We start from the raw sequence: 18,740 nt of genomic DNA on the forward strand, positions 1-18,740 counted from the left end.
CTAGCTTCAAAATTATCCAAAACCACATTTTAATCAAAAAGTGAATCTGGGCCGGGCGCGGTGGCTCATGTCTGTAATCCTAGCACTCTGGGAGGCCGAGGTGGGCGGATCATTTGAGCTCAGGAGTTCAAGACCAGCCTGAGCAAGAGCGAGACCCTATCTCTACTAAAAATAGAAAGATATTAGATGGACAACTAAAAATATACATAGAAAAAATTAGCCGGGCGTGGTGGTGCATGCCTGTAGTCCCAGCTACCTGGGAGGCTGAGGCAGGAGGATGGCTTGAGCCCAGGAGTTTGAGGTTGCTGTGAGCTAGGCTGATGCCCCAGCACTCTAGCCCAGGCAACAGACTGAGACTCTGTCTCAAAAAAAAAAAAAAAAAAAAAAAGTGAATCTGTCCTAGAATTCTGTTTCTCAAAGTGAGATATGTAGAGTCTGCATCAAAATCACCTGTAGAGGGTGTTAGATGCAGATTCCTGGGCTCCATCTTAATTGATTTTTGTGCATGCAAAGATTTTAGAACCATTGCCTTAGAGAAAGAAAGGTATGAAAATTAAAGCTGAAAGTAATTAATCTGAAAGTATTTTTATTAAAACACATGCATGTAACTATCCTAAATGTGTTTCATTTATTCAGAAATCCATATTCATTATAATATTAAAAGTAATAATCATGCCCATAATTTAAAGATTTTCTTGTCACTTTTTCAATGGAAGAAAAGCATTAAAGACTTTTGAAATGTTCCCACACACAATTTTTAAAATGGTAATCTTCAAAATGACAACTAGTGGGGTGTTAAAATGTTTTAGTTTACTAATTCTCAAAAATTATTTTTTTAAAAACTGTATTCAATTGTAGTAGCATTTTAGTTACCTTGAAATATCTCCCCAGTACCATTCTGCATCCTGAAGAGAAACAGAACTGTCCTTCATTCCATTTGTAACTGCTGACGTCATTGGCTTAGGTGGCTTTGGTGGAAGAGCTAGAAGAGAAATGAATGTCATTTTATGGATGTAAATTATTATTTGTTTTCTAATTTCCTCAGTCAGGAGCAGCTCATTAACCAATGTACATTAAGATTCTAATAATTATCAATCAAATTAAGTGTTATTTTATGCTAAATGTTAGCCAAAGAAGGAATCCTTTTGGACTGCCTGAAAAGTGGAAATTTCAAGCTGTTTGGGTTTTTTCCCTTCCTATAAAATACTGACTTTTAATTGAGTAAAACTTCATTGTCTCTCAAAAGACAATGTGAAGCCCCTTCCCAAACAACTCAGTCCAAAAGCCACTAAGTGACCAATGTACAACATCAGGACTATAGTTAATAATACTATATTGGTAATTTGCCAAGAAAGTAGATTTAGTTACTCTTATTATACACACACACACACAAAAGGTAACTATATGAGATGATGGGTATGTTAACTGCTTAACTATAGTAGAATGAACTCTCTAGTATTAGACTGAAATTACAGCTATTGATATGAATTTCAATATATAAATATAAAAATAAATATGAATGTAAATGTCTTACATAGAAGGAATATATATATTCCCTAACTCTGTCCCCTACGGGGTCCTGGGAGCAGCAATACCCCAATATGTACAACTAACACTCATATCTTGGTTTCTAATACCATTCTCCACTAAAAGGAGCCAGAGCTCTTTGGAGAAATAGCTGATTCCAGGGATGGAGTAGAGCAAGTACCAAATGAGCCTGGAACATCATGTTGTGCCAAAAAAGGAAGGAAGTGCTCAAAGAATGAGAGGCCATGTCAAAAGAACAAAGAAATGAGTTTGAAGGGGCTCCAACAGACATTCTGGAACAAATGGAGCATCGATACAAATAATGATAACTTATTAATCAAAATAGGAATATATGTGTCCATGTAGGCATAAATAAATGAAAAAACTGAAAGATTAATGAACAAGATTTATATAATCTCAAAATTCCTTCCCAAAAAATGCTAACCACAAAAGGAAAAAAATTTTAATAGTGAAAAATCTAGCAAACACCACTTTAATCAAGCAATAAAGGTTAATATCACAAGTAATGATGAGGCCGCCACGATGGCTCACGCTTGCGAGATCACTTAAGCTCAGGAGTTGGAGACCAGCCTGAGCAAGAGTGAGACCCCGTCTTTACTAAAAATAGAAAACATTGGCCGGGCGCGGTGGCTCACGCCTGTAATCCTAGCACTCTGGGAGGCCGAGGTGGGCGGATCGTTTGAGCTCAGGAGTTCGAGACCAGCCTGAGCAAGAGCGAGACCCCACCTCTACTAAAAAATAGAAAGAAATTATATGGACAGCTAAAAATATATATTGAAAAAATTAGCCGGGCATGGTGGCGCATGCCTGTAGTCCCAGCTACTCGGGAGGCTGAGACAGGAGGATCGCTTGAGCTCAGGAGTTTGAGGTTGCTGTGAGCTAGGCTGACGCCACGGCACTCACTCTAGCCTGGGCAACAGAGTGAGACTCTGTCTCAAATAAAAAAAAGAAAAGAAAACATTAGCCAGACGTGGTGGTATGTGCCTGTAGTCCCAGCTACTTGGGAGGCTGAGGCAGGAGCATCGCTTGAGCCCAGGAGTTTGAGGTTGCTGTGAGTGAGGCTGAAACCACGGCACTCAAGCCCAGGCAACAGAGTGAGACTCTGTCTCAAAAAAAGAAAAAACAAACAAACAAGTAATTGTGAAATCATGGGCCCCAAAATAATCACTGAGAAGGATACAACATCACTTCTATATTTCTGCCAAATATGCATAAATTGAATTTTTTTTTTTTTTTTTTTTTTTTGAGACAGAGTCTCACTCTGTTGCCCAGGCTAGAGTGAGTGCCGTGGCGTCAGCCTAGCTCACAGCAACCTCAAACTCCTGAGCTCAAGCGATCCTCCTGTCTCAGCCTCCCGAGTAGCTGGGACTACAGGCATGCGCCACCATGCCCGGCTAATTTTTTCTATATATATTTTTAGCTGTCCATATAATTTCTTTCTATTTTTAGTAGAGGTGGGGTCTCGCTCTTGCTCAGGCTGGTCTCGAACTCCTGAGCTCAAACGATCCGCCCACCTCGGCCTCCCAGAGTGCTAGGATTACAGGCGTGAGCCACCGCGCCCGGCCCATAAATTGAATTTAATCATGAGAAAACATCAGAAAACCATGATCATGGAACATGCTACAAAATAACTGGCCTGTAATCTTCAAAAAATGTACAGGTTTTGAAAGTCAAAGAAAGAAGACTGAGGAAATGTTTCAGACTAGAGATTAAAAAATCATGACAAATAAATGCAACGTATGATTCTGGACTGGATCCTTTTGCTATAAATGACATTATCGGGACAAAGGGCAAAACCTGAATGTGATCTAAGGATGATATGGTAGTAGTACAGGAATGTTAATTTTCTGATTTTGGTGGTTGTATTGTAGTTGTGTAGGAAAATGTGCCTGTGTTTGATAAATACACATAAACATGGTCACCATGGGGCATCATGTTGACAACTTACTCTCAAATGGTTCAAAAAAATCAAGTTTTTCAAAATGTACTTGTAACTTTTGAGATTGTTTTAATTTTTTTTTTTTTTTTTTTTTTTTTGATTTAACAAAAAAATTGCAGGCAATCTTGGGGGAAAAGAGGAACAATGTGAAAACGTTCCTCAAAACAGAAAGTCCCTTACAGTCAACTGATTTTCAACAAGGGTGTCAAAATAATTCAATGGGGGAAAGAAAGTCTTTTTAACGAATGGTGCTGGAACAAATGGATATCCACATGCAAAAAGAATGAAGTTGGATCCCTACCTCACATCAAAGTTAGCTAAAAATGGATCAAAGACCTAAATACAAGAGATAAAACTATAAAACTCTTAGAATAAAACATAGGCTTAAATCTTTTTGACCTTGGATTAGGTAATGGTTTCTTAAATATGACATTGAAAGCAACAAACAAGAAAAAAACATAAACTGAACTGCATCAATATTAAACTTTTTTGTGCTTCAAAGGATACCATCAAGAAAGTAAAAAGATAACCCATAGAATGGGAGATTTTTTTAAATAGATCTGATAAATACATCTTTGTAAATTTTTGTCAATAGATCTGTAAACATATTTTTGTATATATCATAAGAAACTTATATTTAGAATACCTAAAGAACTCTTATAATTCAATAATAAAAGACAAATGACCCAATTAAAAATGGGCAAAGGCTCTGAATAGATATTTCTCCAAAAGAAGATAAACAAATGGCTCCTAAGCACATAAAAAGATGTTGAACATCATCAGCCATCAGAGAAATGCAAATCAAACCCACAATGAATTACCACTTTACACTCACTAGGATGACTATAATCAAAAAGACAGATAATAACAAGTGTTAGTGAGGATATAGAGAAATTGCAACTCTCATACACTGCTGGTGGGAATGTAAAATGATGCAGCTGCTTAGAAAATAGTCTGACAATTCCTCAAAAGGTTAAATGGTCACCCAGCAATTTTACTCTTACATATATATGCAAGAGAAAGGAAACATACGTCCACACAAAAACTTGTACATGATGTTCATAGTAGCATTATTTGTAATAGCCCCAAACATAAAAACAACCCAAATATCTAACACCAGACATATAGATAAATCAAATGTGGTATATATTCATGCAACATAATATTATCTGGCAATGAAGTACTAATATATGATATAACATGGATGAATCTGAAAACATTATGCTAAGTAGAAATAGTCAGTCATGAAATATCACATATTCTATGATTCTATTGTCCAGAATAGACAAATCTATATGGATAGAAAGCAGATCAAGGGTTTCCTAGGGCTGAGCGGTTAAGAGGAAGGAGGGATAGGGAGGCCAGGCAGAGTGGTTCACACCTACAATCCCAGCACTTTGGGAGGCTGAGGAGGGAGGATCACTTGAAGCCAGGAGTTTGAGACCAGCTTGGGAAACATAGCAAGAGCCTGTCTCTACAAAAGAATTTAAAAAAAAATTAGCTGAGCATGGTAGCATATGCCTGTTAGTCCTAGCTACTCAGCAGGCTGAGGCGAGAGGATCCCTTGGGCCCAGGCATTCAAGGTTACAGTGAGCTATGATCGTGACACTGCACTTTAGCCTGGGCAACAGAATGAGACCTTGCGTCTAAAAAATAAAAAATAAAGAGGATTGAAATTGCTCCAAAATTGTGGTAGTGGTTGCACAACTCTACGAATATACTAAAAACCACCGAATTATACAATGTGAGTAAATTGTATGGTAAATGAATTCTGTATCTCAAACAATTTAAAAATTTAAGAAATTTAAAAAAACCCAGAAATACCAGACTTCTGAAATTACTATACGGGAAGAACTTGCTATAATTCATACTTTTTTTCAATTGGCTAAATATCTTGTTTGAAAAGGATTTGAGGCCTGGCACATTGGCTTGTGCCTATAATCCTAGCACTTTGGAAGACCAAGGTGGGAAGATCGCTAGAGACCAGCCTGGGCAACACAGTGAAACTTCATCTGTATAAAAAATTAAAAAATTAGCTGGGCATGGTGGTACACGCCTATAGTCCCAGCTACTCAGGAGGCTCAGGCAGGAGGTTCGCTTGAGTCCAGAAGTTTGAGGCTGCACTGAACTAAGATCGTGCCACTGTACTCCCATCTGGGCAACAGAGCAAGACCCTGTCTCTAAAAAAAAAAGAAAAAGAAAAGGAAAGGATTTTATAAGACTTATAAAAGTAGCTACAGTTGGAACTATAACTTTGCAAAATTTAAATTCTTCTACTTACCCACTTAAGGATTAACAGTTCATTTTTTTTAAAGGCAATAAATATTTATTCTAAAAAGTAAAGAGAAAGAAAAAAAGAAAAAGAAAAGAGGAGGAAGGCCGGGCGCGGTGGCTCACGCCTGTAATCCTAGCACTCTGGGAGGCCGAGGCGGGTGGATTGCTCAAGGTCAGGAGTTCGAGACCAGCCTGAGCGAGACCCCGTCTCTACTAAAAATAGAAAGACATTATATGGACAACTAAAAATCTATATAGAAAAAAATTAGCCGGGCATAGTGGCGCATGCCTGTAGTCCCAGCTACTTGGGAGGCTGAGGCAGTAGGATCGCTTAAGCCCAGGAGTCTGAGGTTGCTGTGAGCTAAGCTGACGCCACGGCACTCACTCTAGCCTGGGCAACAAAGTGAGACTCTGTCTCAACAAAAAAAAAAAAAGAAAAGAGGAGGAAGAGAAACCTTTATGTGTGTTATTACATTTTCTAAGGATTAACAGTTTAAACTTGGGCTATACGAAGCACTGTGCCATAGCTATGAAAGGTACAAAGACAAGGTATTCCCAGTACTCAAAAGAACAAAGCTAGAGGGAACAATACATAGAAACACCTAACCATAATACTCAGTAGAATGAGGTAAATACTATATAATAAGGTAAAAATAAAGTGTAATGGAAACCCAGAAAAAGGAGCAATGGATCCTCGATAGAGAAACTTTAAGTTCAAACACTAAGTTTCTCTAATCTAGTTCTTAGTGATTGCCAAGACTAGCAGGGCCCAAACAAGAACCAATCTGCTTCCTTGCATCAGCAGGTGGGTTACACCTTAATCACCAAAAAGATTCACCCGTAGACTTCTTGTTGTCTATATCCCTTCACTAAAGAAACTCTATATTGAGTTGAGTTGACCAGGTTGCATGGGGAAGCTGCTATTTATAGACAATGATAGTTCTCTGATAGCTCTACCACCAACAAACATATAATGACCATTTCATATCTATTACAAAGTGCTGCCCACAGCCTCCTCCTTGTATCTTGCTTTTCTCATCTCCAGTAATAAAAGAAAAATGAAATTATTACAAAGCAGCTCCTACATGAAGTTGTTAAAAGAACACAATCATAAATGAACTATAAGATCTGACCTGAATGCAATATTGGCCTATTTTTACATTCTTCTCTATCAGTACTCCATACATACATCAAAGAAATATTTATTGAATACCTAATATGTTCTAGAAGCTGTCAATATAGCAGTGAAATAGATAGGCATAGTCTCTATAGGTACGGACTTTACAATCCAAAAGGATAAATTTTCAAGATAATTCATTGTTCCTAAAATCATGAGTACACGCAAAATTTAGCCCAACTAAACTAACCTGAATCTTCAATCTCAATGTCTTGCTTTCTCTGATAGCTGCTCCTCATCCCCTGTGTGGATTGTAAAATATACTAGACAAAAGTGAATAAAAATTTATCTTCTAATAACCTAATTGCATGGAGATAAGCAGATTTGTATCTACATGTCTCCTCCAGTTTATGATATTATATATAAAGGTAAAAAAATTCCAAATCACATAGATTTTAAATAGGTCAAGATGACCATATTGAGGGAAAAGCTAATTAGGGTACATTAGTCATCCTTTCAATCCCTTGACAAAGTAGTTCTGCGTTGGGTGAGCAATGCAGTGCTGAGTGATAAGTTAAATGTACTTGAGCAAATACCTTCCTAAATGAGTATCCATAAAATACAGAGCACTTTTACTTCTATTTAGTAGACAGTGAAAAATACTTCTATTTCCATTTTTAGAAATTAAATTACAAGTTTTTAAATATTTAAAATATTTTTCCCTATCTTGGAGTAACAGCTGGCATTATATTTAAAATATTTAAATATTTAAATTCAGTTTTAATTAATATGTAGATATATGAATATACACACATATATATGTACATGTGTCTGTGTGTACGTATACATATATGCATACAAATATCTGGAAGAAAAGTAGATAAAACAGGGATGGAGGAACAGCAGAGGAAAACACCGTATGTATGTTTTCTTTATATGTTTTAACAACAAAAACAAAAAATTACCCATAACCCACCATTTTTATTGTATTGTATCTTCTGATTTTTTTCAAAAAACATTCAAAAAGTTCACTTTGATATTTTTTAATTAAAGAAAATATCCAGGGGCTGCAGCACTGTACAAATTTATTTCTTTGGTCATAATCTATAAATAATCTACAAATAGCAGATTAAAGTATTGTATCAACATTAACTGTACTGAAGTTGATGACTGTAGTGTAATGTAATTATGTAAGGAATAGTCCTACTTTTCGGAAATACACATTGAAGTATTTAGGGATTAAGGGCTAGGATGAATATTACTCTCAAGTAGTTAATAAAAATGCAATATTATTTTATATAAACAGAGAGAACACAAATGATAAAGCAAACAAAGTAAAATGTTCATTTTACTTGGTAAATAACATAAGGGTGGTTCTCTGTATTTTTATTTTTGCAAATTTTCTTTAAGTTTGGAATTAATTCCAAAAAAAGTTTAAATGTTTTTTAAAAAATTAAAAATCAGATTTATGTACTTATTAAAACCAAGGATACGTATGGCAGATCTCAGCCTTCATATTCTATGCTGCGATTTGATATTATGAAGAATGATTTTAAATCAAAAATGGAAGGGAAAAAAAGCTAATAGTATTTGAATATATGTCTCTAGTTTGCACTGGGGGCACATCTAGTTAAATAAGCAAAGTCAAAACTTTTTTTTTCCTTAGATATAAGGTCTCATTCTGGCATCCATGCTGGAGTGCAGTGGTACAATCATAGCTCACTGCAACCTCGAACTCCTGGACTCAAGAAATCCTCCTGCCTCAGCCTCCCAGATAGCTAGGATCATAGGTGCACAACACGATGGCTTCCTAATTTTTTTTTTTTTTTCTTGTAGAGGCAGGTCTTGCTATATTGCCCAGGTTGGTTTCAAACTCCTGGCCTCAAGTGATCCTCCTGCCTTGGCCTCCCAAAGTGCTGGGGTTACAAGTATGAGCCACGAAGTCCAGCAATGACATATCTCAATTTAAAAAAAACAGGAGGCTGCGGAAGGAGGATCATTTAAGCCCAGGAGTTTGAGTCCAGCCTGAGCAACATAGTGAGACCCCTTGTCTCTAAAAATTTGAAAACAAAAAATCTTACGAAAGAGAGAGAAAATAGAGGGTGCCATGGAACACAAAATAAGGGCACTGAGGCCGGGCGCGGTGGCTCATGCCTGTAATCCTAGCACTCTGGAAGGCCAAGGCAGGAGGATCACTTGAGGTCAGGAATTAGAGACCAGCCTCAAAAAAGCAAGACCCCGTCTCTACTAGAAATAGAAAGAAATCAGCCAGACAACTAAAAATAGAAAAAATTAGCCAGGCGTAGTGGCACATGCCTGTAGTCCTAATCTCTCGAGAGGCTGAGGCAGGAGGACCGCTTGAGCCCAGCAGTTTGAGGTTGCTGTGAGCTAGGCTGAAACCACGGCACTCTAGTCAGGGTAACAGAACGAGAATCTGTCTCTAAATAAATAAATAAATAAAGGCACTGAATCTAGAGAGAAATAGTCAAGGAAGCCAAGACTAAAGGAACATGTGTGTGCCTGTGTATAAAGTCCAAGAGAAAATTAAGAGAAGTAAAAGAAATGGCACATAGGGAGTAGGACTTGGGGAATAGTGGAAGTGCCTTCTAGCCACCTACTGTCTCCTGTGTTCTCACCCCAATATTGCCCTGAGCTGCCTCCCCACCACCAACCCATCCTCTCACTGTTCATCATTCTATTGTGTCCTCCAGAGCCTTTTCCCTGATCATTCCCCTGCACTCTAATTAAACAATTGTATAGCTTCGATATCCTTCTGGAAAGTGTTTTTTCCCTACTTCCTAGCCTTCTCTGAAATCTGGCTCTCCCTGAAGGACACTTACCTTGCAGCTCTCTCTCTTTGAAGGTTGCTCCTTTTCCTACACCTCATGTACTCTGGGCGTCTATCCTTCCTTAGCTCTCAGTTTTCCCGGATGGCCCTCTCTTCCTTCTTCTTCATCCACACTTTAAAACAATTTTCCTTGGTCTTCTTTTTACTATATACTCTCACCTACTCCTGTAGCTTCAAATAATATCTATATTCTGATCCCAAAACAATATTTCTAATTACTGGGACTCTTCTAAGTTTCTGACTGTCCAACAGAAGACTCACCAGGCATTTATTCAATAAAATATATATCAAGCATTTAATATGTATCAAGTACTATGTAGGCACAGTGAATTAGACCAGTGCTTCTTATACTTTAAAAAGCTTATTAAAAATAAATAAAATAAAATGCTTATAAATCACCCAGGGATCCTGCAAAATGCAGAATATGATTTTCTAGGTATGGGTTAGGGTCCAGGAGAACACATTTCTAACAAGTTCCTAGGTGATGCCAATGCTGCTGCTCCAAACTTTATAGATGTCTCTCATTTGAAAAGCTTCTATGGCGTAAAAAGAAATTAGGCAGGAGAAGTACGGTGGCCAAAATACAATGGATTAAATACATGTAGTTGTTTACTACCTCTATAAATCAGTCCAAAATAGAAATAAAATACATCTTTAAAGGTATAAACACAAAATAGTAAAGAGATTAGGGGAGTAAATAACAGCAGATGACAGCCACAAAACTTTAATACAAATTTGACCTGGTAGAGTGCAAAAACTGAAAGCCAAGCCTGAAGAGAGAAGTCCAATAAAAAGCAATCTCATTCACACCACTGTATCCTGGAAAGGCCAGGAATTGGAAGCACAATGCGTCTCTGAAGGGAATATTGAGGGAGGGGGCCAAAAACAGAAGAATTGGCTAAGGGTCTATAGGAAGAGCAGTTAGATCCATAGTTCTGCTTCCCAACACCCCTCTTAACTGGCCATGCAACTAAGCAACTGGCCCTCCCCAACCCTAGACGAAGGCTGACTGCAAACTCACCAGTCCAGAGAAAAAACTAGAGAGGCTCCAGACTCAGGGAACACCAAGCACAGCTGAGAATAGGAATGAGCCCTTTATTGAAAACAATAGAATTAAGGAAAAGTCTAGGTAGAGTCTCCCATCCCCTTTTCCACCTCAGTTCTCAGAACGATGAACTATCAAGCTTATACCCCCAGGCAGGAGTTAGGGAGATTTTTTTTCTCTGGAGAAACTGACAGGACCCCAAAAAAGACACAAAAATACAGATATTTGGGAGTTACCTGATGAAAAATGTATTTATCATCTTATCACCCTTCAGTGAAGGCCTCCAGTTAACAAGTTTCTGCCTATTCACATGAAGCTTCAGATCAGCTTCTTAGTAAACCTCATTCTTAACACATTAACTGCTATGTGAGTTGTATTTAACTCACGCTAGTTTTGAGCCCAGGGCCTAATGAAGCATATGTAACTCACACACCTCTTCACCTTGGGAGCCAAGAGAACTATTTTTCAAGTTGCATATAATTCACACACAGAAAACAATAAAAAATAACAAATTTTTCATTAAATTAGAAAGGATTATTTTGTTTTTGAAGTTTTTATTCTATTTTCATAACAAAACACCGTGGCCCCAAGGAAAAAAAATTTTTTTCTAGTGTGGCAGTCAAATGTGTTAATAAGTAAGAACAAACTCCTTAAAAATGTAGGAAATTTTGGCATATGCTACAACATAGATAAGCCTTGAAGACATTATGCTGAGTGAAATAAGCCAGTCACAAAAGGGCAATTATTATATGATACCTGTTACATGAGGTTCCTAAAGTAGTCAAATCTATAGAAACAGAAAGCAGAATGGTGGTTGCCAAAGGCTCAGGGGAGGAGGGAATGGGAGTTAGTGTTTAATGAGTACAGAATTTCAGTTGGGGAAGATAAAAAAAATTCTGGGAATTGGTAATGACGGGTACACAACAATGTGAATGTATTTAATGTCACAGAACATAGATATTTTAAAATGGTTAAAATGGTAAATTCCATGTTACATATATTTACCACAATTAAAAAAAAAAAACCAGACATTTGAGGAGGAAAGCCATCACATTAAAGGAGACCAAAACAAAACAAAAAAAGAAACCTGGGAAAACTTCACAGATAAATGAAAATATTAATAGTATAGTATCTCAGATATATAAAAGGAAAGATTATATCTATGAAACACAAACAAGGTCTATAATAAAGTAACACTCAAAGAATAAGAGTCCTTATATATTAAAATTATGATAGAGTTTTTTTAAGTCAATGGACAAGCTCACAGATAAAGGTAAAATCTTCTAGGAAGTGGAACAAAAAGGGAAAGTAATGAAAAATAGGAGAAAAGATAAGAGAATAAGAGGATCAACTCAAGAGATCCAACATTGAACTAATAGAAGTTCTAGCAAACAAGAAGAGAAACTTTTAAAATAAATAAGAAAAAATTTCAGAACTGAAGGACATACATTGCCAAAATTAAAGTACCCACAGAATATGCCACATAACAAATGAAAAAAAATCCACATCAAGGCACATCCTCATGGAATTTTACAACATTGAAGATAAAAAGAAGTTCCTAAAATCTATCATAAGGGGAAAAAAAGGTCACAAAGGACTAAGTCCTGGAATGTCTTTGGATTTCTGAGCAACAACATTGGAAACTAACAACATTGAAGAAAACTCTCCAATTCTGAGGGGAAGTGATTTTTCAAGCTAGAATTATATATCCCACCAAATTATCAATTACATGTGAAGATATAATTGATATTTTCAGACATACAAAGTTTCAAACAACTTGTCTCCCAAGCATCTCTACTTAGGAAGCTCCTGAATGAAGCTCCACCAAAATGGAGAAATAAACTAGGAAAGAAGATGTTATAAAATTCAGGAAAATGGATGCCAACACAGGAGAGAAGCAATGGCAATGCCCGGGACAATGGTGAATGAGAGTACCAGGATGACAGCTGAAAACAATAGTTGGGATTCAAGCAGGAGAATGAAGGGTTGCTTAGGGGGTATGTCAAAAGAAAAAAACAGAAATGATAAATTACCTGATGTTTAACCGTACTGAGATGAATTTTATAGTCCTGTCAGAGAGTGTGAGGATAATATTGTCATAAGTATATAAAGAATTCAGGCAAATGTTTAGAAACTAAGGCAATTATTAATTCCAAGAAAAAGTTCTATAAGAAAGAAAATATATTCATAATATACTAGTCTGTGAACACTACATAGTTGTAATCATGGATATTGAAAGAATTTAAGAACCAATTACAGGCTGGGCGTGGTGGCTCACACCTGTAATCCTAGCACTTTGGGAGGCCGAGGTGGGCGGATCATTTGAACTCAGGAGTTCGAGACCAGCCTATGCAAGAGTGAGACCCCCGTCTCTACTAAAAAATAGAAAGAAATTAGCTGGACAACTAAAAATATATAGAAAAAATTAGCCGGCCATGGTGGCACATGCCTGTAGTCCCAGCTACGTGGGAGGCTGAGGCAGTAGGATTTCTTGAGCCCAGGAGTTGAGTTTGAGGTTGCTGTGAGCTAGGCTGATGCCACAGCATACTAGCCCAGGCAACAGAGTGAGACTCTGTCTCAAAAAAAAAAAGAACCAATTGTAATTGTGATATAAATATATTGGAAAATGGGTAGAAGGAAAGAATGTGTATGGCATAAGAGAACTAAATCACCTTCTCTCTTAGAAAGAATAAATAATACAAAAAAGTAAAAAATTATAAATAGCAGTATCAGCATACTATGAAAAATAAGGAGGTAAAAACCAGAAGAAAAAGCTAAAAGAGTTAAGTGTTGCCTCTGTGGATCGGAAGTTGGGGGTGGAGAGGATTAGGGCAGAGAACTGCTATTTTTTTTTTACCATAAACCTTGTAGTACCTTTTGACTTTTTAAACAATAAACTTGAATTGCTTTGATAAAAATAAAAATTAAATTAAAAGGAACCTAGAGTTTGTTCTAGTTCTATCACTTAACCTAGATTTAGTAAATTATCTCACCTCTCTGAGCCGTAGGTTCAACAGTATGTTGAACTCAACTCATACAGGCCAGTGAGAGCTGATTGTTACATTTTCAGGAATTTTGCAAGCCAGTTGTTATACACAGTCATTATTAAAAACTAAATCATATAAGTTCACAATTATATTTAAAATAAAGGTATTAAATACTCAAAACCCATCACTTCATTAATATTTTTTGTAACTATGCTTTTAAGGTTATTTGCATCTATTGTATTTACACAGGGGAAAGGAGCATCTCTTTCAAACTCTACATTCAGTACATCACATTGGTAGGCTGAAATCAGCTACAGTGGGAGTATTCACACTTTTGTTTTGTTTTTTGAAAGAGGGTCTCACTCTGTTGCCCAGGGTGGAGTGCAGTGACGTGATCATAGCTCACGGCAGCCTGGAACTCCTGGGCTCCAGAGATCCTGCTGCCTCGGCCTCCCTAGTAGCTAGGACTACAGGTAGGTACCACCATGCTCCAGGGCTAATTTTTTTTTTTTTTTCTTAAAGACCAGTCTTGCTCTGCTGCCCAGGCTGGTCTCAAACTTCTAGCCTCAAGCGAACCTCCTCCCTTGGCCTCCCAAAGTGGTGGAATTATAGGTGTGAGCCACTGTGCCTGCACTATTTATACTTTAGAAATCAACATCAGAGCCTGATGTATTGTTGTATTGAATATCTGCACCGGTTGGCAAACTATGGCCCTCTGCCTGTTTTCATATGGTGCAAAGAATGGTTTCCACTTTTTTGTTTGTTTTTAGATGGAGGTTTCACTAGTTGCCCAGGCTAATCTCAAACTCCTGGGCTCAAGAGATCCTCCTGGATACGGTTTTTACATTTTTAAATGGTTATAAACACACACACAAAAAGAATATGCCACAGAGAACATTCATAACCTACAAAACCTAAACTATTTACTATCTGGCTCTTTACAGAAAAAAATGTGTCCATCCCAGATCTAGACTTTAGGAAGTGATGGAGAAAATGTCAATTCATTGTAATAATCTTCACTCTTCTGAACTCTACAGCTGCAGCTTTAGTGTAACAAGCAAATTAGATTGTGTTCAAAAATAAATACATACTATATCATCCCTTGGTATCTGCAGGGGATTGGATCCAGGACTCCCACAGACACCAAAATCGGGGGATACTCAAGTCCCTTACATAAAATGGGACAGTAATTACATATAGCCCTTGCACATCCTCCCACATTCTTTAAATCATCTCAAGATTACTATTAATACCTAATACAATGTAATGTTGTATAAATAGTTATTATACTGTATTTTTACTTGCAGTATTTTTTATGGTTGTGTTTTTAAATTGCTTTGCCCCAAAATATTTCTATCCGCAGTTGTTGTTTGAATCCAAGAATACAGAACCTGCAGATAGTGAGGGTGACTGTATTTGCTCACCTGTTCCTGTCTACCCTATCCTGATAAAGGGCACCACTATACATTTGTCAAAACTCATGGAACTGTACATCAAAGAGAGTAAATTTTATTGTGAATAAGTTTAAAAAAATTTTTTTTTTTGGCCGGGCGCGGTGGCTCACGCCTGTAATCCTAGCACTCTGGGAGGCCGAGGCGGGTGGATCGCTCGAGGTCAGGAGTTCGAGACCAGCCTGAGCAAGAGCGAGACCCCGTCTCTACTAAAAATAGAAAGACATTATATGGACAACTAAAAATCTATATAGAAAAAATTAGCCGGGCATAGTGGCGCATGCCTGTAGTCCCAGCTACTCGGGAGGCTGAGGCAGTAGGATCGCTTAAGCCGAGGAGTCTGAGGTTGCTGTGAGCTAAGCTGACGCCACGGCACTCACTCTAGCCTGGGCAACAAAGTGAGACTCTGTCTCAACAAAAAAAAAAAAAAAAAAATTTTTTTTAATCATGTGTGGAACTTTTTAAGTGAAGATGCCTCAGTCCAACTCCCTACAGATTCTGAATCTGATTAGTTGATCCAGAATGAAACCTAGGCAAAAACTGTTTTTTTAAAGCAACTGGTAATTGTGATATAAACTATAATGTAATGATAACCTCATTCCTAATCCCACAACTGTACTCTTTGACTTCTATCTCTGTATCTTTCCCACTTATTCCATATACTCCTGCTATTCTTTCACCTCAATGAGACCTTAACTCTTCAAACTTATTACTTACTTTCTATTCCATGCTGGTCTTCACTCCCTCCCTATCTCAACCAGTACCCTTGGTCTCCTTTGCTGTCTTATCCTCCCAACTCTATAGGCCTGGCAACACCCACAGCTCAATCCATTCTCATGCTTTTCCTGCTCTCTCCCTATGCTAACGGGGGGTGGGAGGGGGAGTTACATCATCTTCAATTTCGTTTTACTAGTAATAGTGTCCAAACATAAGTGGACCCCTCAATATAATCCTAAATTTCCCTCTCTCTCACTCTTCACTGTGGCTATTTCAAATCTTCTCTACCTTCCTCAAACATCATATTCTACCTCTCTTCACCCACTTTTGGTAGACCCAGTTCACCTCCTACATAACACAGAATGGATGTGAGCAAAGGGCTATTTCAGTTTTCTACAGATTTATGTGCGACTACACCTATTAGTCCCTCTACCAATGCTCTGGATCTCATCTCGTTTTACCACCAGTGGGATTATAGTACTCCAAGACCCTAGAGGACTATACTGTCTAAGATCCCTACTCTGTAGGACCCTACTGTCTAGGATGTTTCACCTCTACTGCTTTACATAGGCTCCTTTCCCACCAGCTTGTAAATATGCCCAAATCACTCAACTATAGGCCCCTTCACAAAAGTGGTTCTTTGGGGTGATAACTCCTTTTGAAAAGCTGATGAAAGCTTTAAGGCTTCTCTCTAAAAAAAAAAAAAAAAAAAAAAAAAATTACATATAAACTTTGCGTACAATATTGGGGAGGAAGTGTCCATAAATCCCAGGTTAAGAACCCATACCCCATAACTTGTTCTCTTTTCTTCTTCATACCCAAGTTTTTTGAGAGAGCTGAACAATGCTGCTTTGCACCTGAATTCCCTCCTGAATCCATTGCAATCCTGCCTCCCAACCCCACAACTCCACTGAAACCATTCTTGCCAAGGTCAATGACCCTGTTGCTAAATTCAGTAGACACTTTTTAGTCTGTATCTGCAACATTTGATACTGCTGATCATTCTCTTTTGGAAATACTCTCTTTATTCAGCATCTGAGACTCTACACTCTACATATTTAATAGTTTTCTACCTGTCTGGTCATTCTTTCTAAATTGGTCATAGGCTCCTTTTCCCAGGCCAGTTGGGGTATCATCAGAGATCTAGCTTTGGTTCCCCTCACCCTGCCACTATACACCAAAAACATCACAAACTGGCAATCTATAAAGCTGATGTTAGTGGTCAGAACTGTATTTGTTTGACCTTATAGTGAGTATTATGTGATATTCAATATACACTTTCAGATGAATTTAGGGACCTTTAGTTTAAGATAATTAAACATTATCCAATATAGTTTTCTATGTAATGGAAAATATTACTTTAAAGCAGCCTTACTAAATTATAGCAATTAGGATCACTAAAAATTCAAACTTATTGAACTGGGCATTCTAAGAAAAGAAATTTATGGTTAAAATGTAACAAAGAGCTGCCAGAAAAACACAAAAATACTGGCCTATGAATTAGGGGTCCTGGGTTCTAGTCCTACATTTCCCACAGCTGATTGTGATCAAATAGGGCTTTGGAGCCAATGGTAGTTTTATTTTGTTTTATTTTGGGTTTTTTGGATATTGAGCATCCATCTCCCTTTCTTTGGTAACAGTACCCCAATCTCATCTGGTAGATTATCTCTTCCCCCATGTATACATCTCAGTAAATCAAGTATCCTGCCATCCTCTAGACTAAGTGATGGGCACTTTATCTGAACAAAGCAAATTTGATCTTTTCTAATAGAACTTTGTTTTTTTTCCTTAAAATCCTCTTCAGAATCTAATAGGACTTTGAATCTTGGGCAAAATGATGCAAAAATGGGGCTGGCCTAGAAGTTCTAGCCAGAAAAATTAGGCAAGAAAAAGAAATAAAAGGGCCGGATGCAGGAGCTCACACCTGTAATCCTAGCACTTTGGGAGGCCAAGATGGGAGGATCACTTGAGGTTAGGAGTTTGAGACCAGCCTGGGCAACATAGCAAGACCGGTCTCTACAAAAAAAATTTTTAAAAATTAGCTGGGCATTGTGGCATGCACCCATAGTCCCAGCTAGTCAGGAGGTTGAGGCAGGTGGATCACTTGAGCCTAGGAGTTTCAGGTTGCAATGAGCTATGATGACGCCACTGTACTCTTGCTCAGGCAATAGAGCAAGACCCTGTCTCAAAAAAAAAAAAAAAAAAAGAAAGATAGATAGAAATAAAGAGTATCCAAATTGGAAAGGAAAAAATAAAACTATCTATATTTTCAGATGACATGATCTTAAATATAGAAAATCCCAACAAATAAAAAAAAACACCCACTACTAGAGCTAATAAACAAATATGGCAAAGTTGTAGAGTTACAAGACCAACACATAAAAATCAGTCACGTTTCTATAAACCAGCAATGAACAAAACAATCTGAAAGGAAACAACTGCATTTATAATAGCATCTATTAATAAAATACCTAGGAACAAATTTAACCCAGGAGGTGAATGACTTGAATACTGAAAACTATAAAACAATGCTGAAAGAAATTAAAGAAGACATAAATAAATGAGAAGACATCCCATGTTCATGGATTCAAAGACTAACTTAATATTAAGATGGCAGTACTACTCAAAATGATCTACAAATTCAATGCAATAGCTATCAAATTCCAACTGCCTTTTTTCAGGAATGAGAAAACCAACCCTCAAATTCATATAGAATTGAAAGGGACCCTGAATAGCCAAAATAATCCTCACACTTCCTATTTCAAAGCTTACTACAAAGCTATAGAAGTCAAAACAGGATGGTACTGGCTTAAG

At 37.4% G+C, this 18,740-nt stretch overlaps 1 protein-coding gene across 7 annotated transcripts in view; it reads right to left on the reverse strand.

Moving 5' to 3' along the window:
- Positions 1–18,740, reverse strand: part of LOC138390622 (phosphatidylinositol 3-kinase regulatory subunit gamma) — a 137,996-nt gene that overhangs the window by 49,490 nt on the left and 69,766 nt on the right. For 6 of the 7 annotated variants that reach the window (XM_069479910.1, XM_069479913.1, XM_069479911.1 and 3 more), the window contains one exon: positions 874–982. The exons of the other annotated variant lie outside the window; for it this stretch is intronic. In XM_069479910.1, coding sequence (XP_069336011.1) covers positions 874–982 — 109 coding nt within the window. The remainder of the gene's footprint in view (positions 1–873; positions 983–18,740) is intronic. 7 annotated transcript variants of the gene reach the window in all.

The sequence above is a fragment of the Eulemur rufifrons genome, chromosome 8, assembly GCF_041146395.1.
Source record: "Eulemur rufifrons isolate Redbay chromosome 8, OSU_ERuf_1, whole genome shotgun sequence".
Classification (NCBI taxonomy): Eukaryota; Metazoa; Chordata; class Mammalia; order Primates; family Lemuridae; genus Eulemur; species Eulemur rufifrons.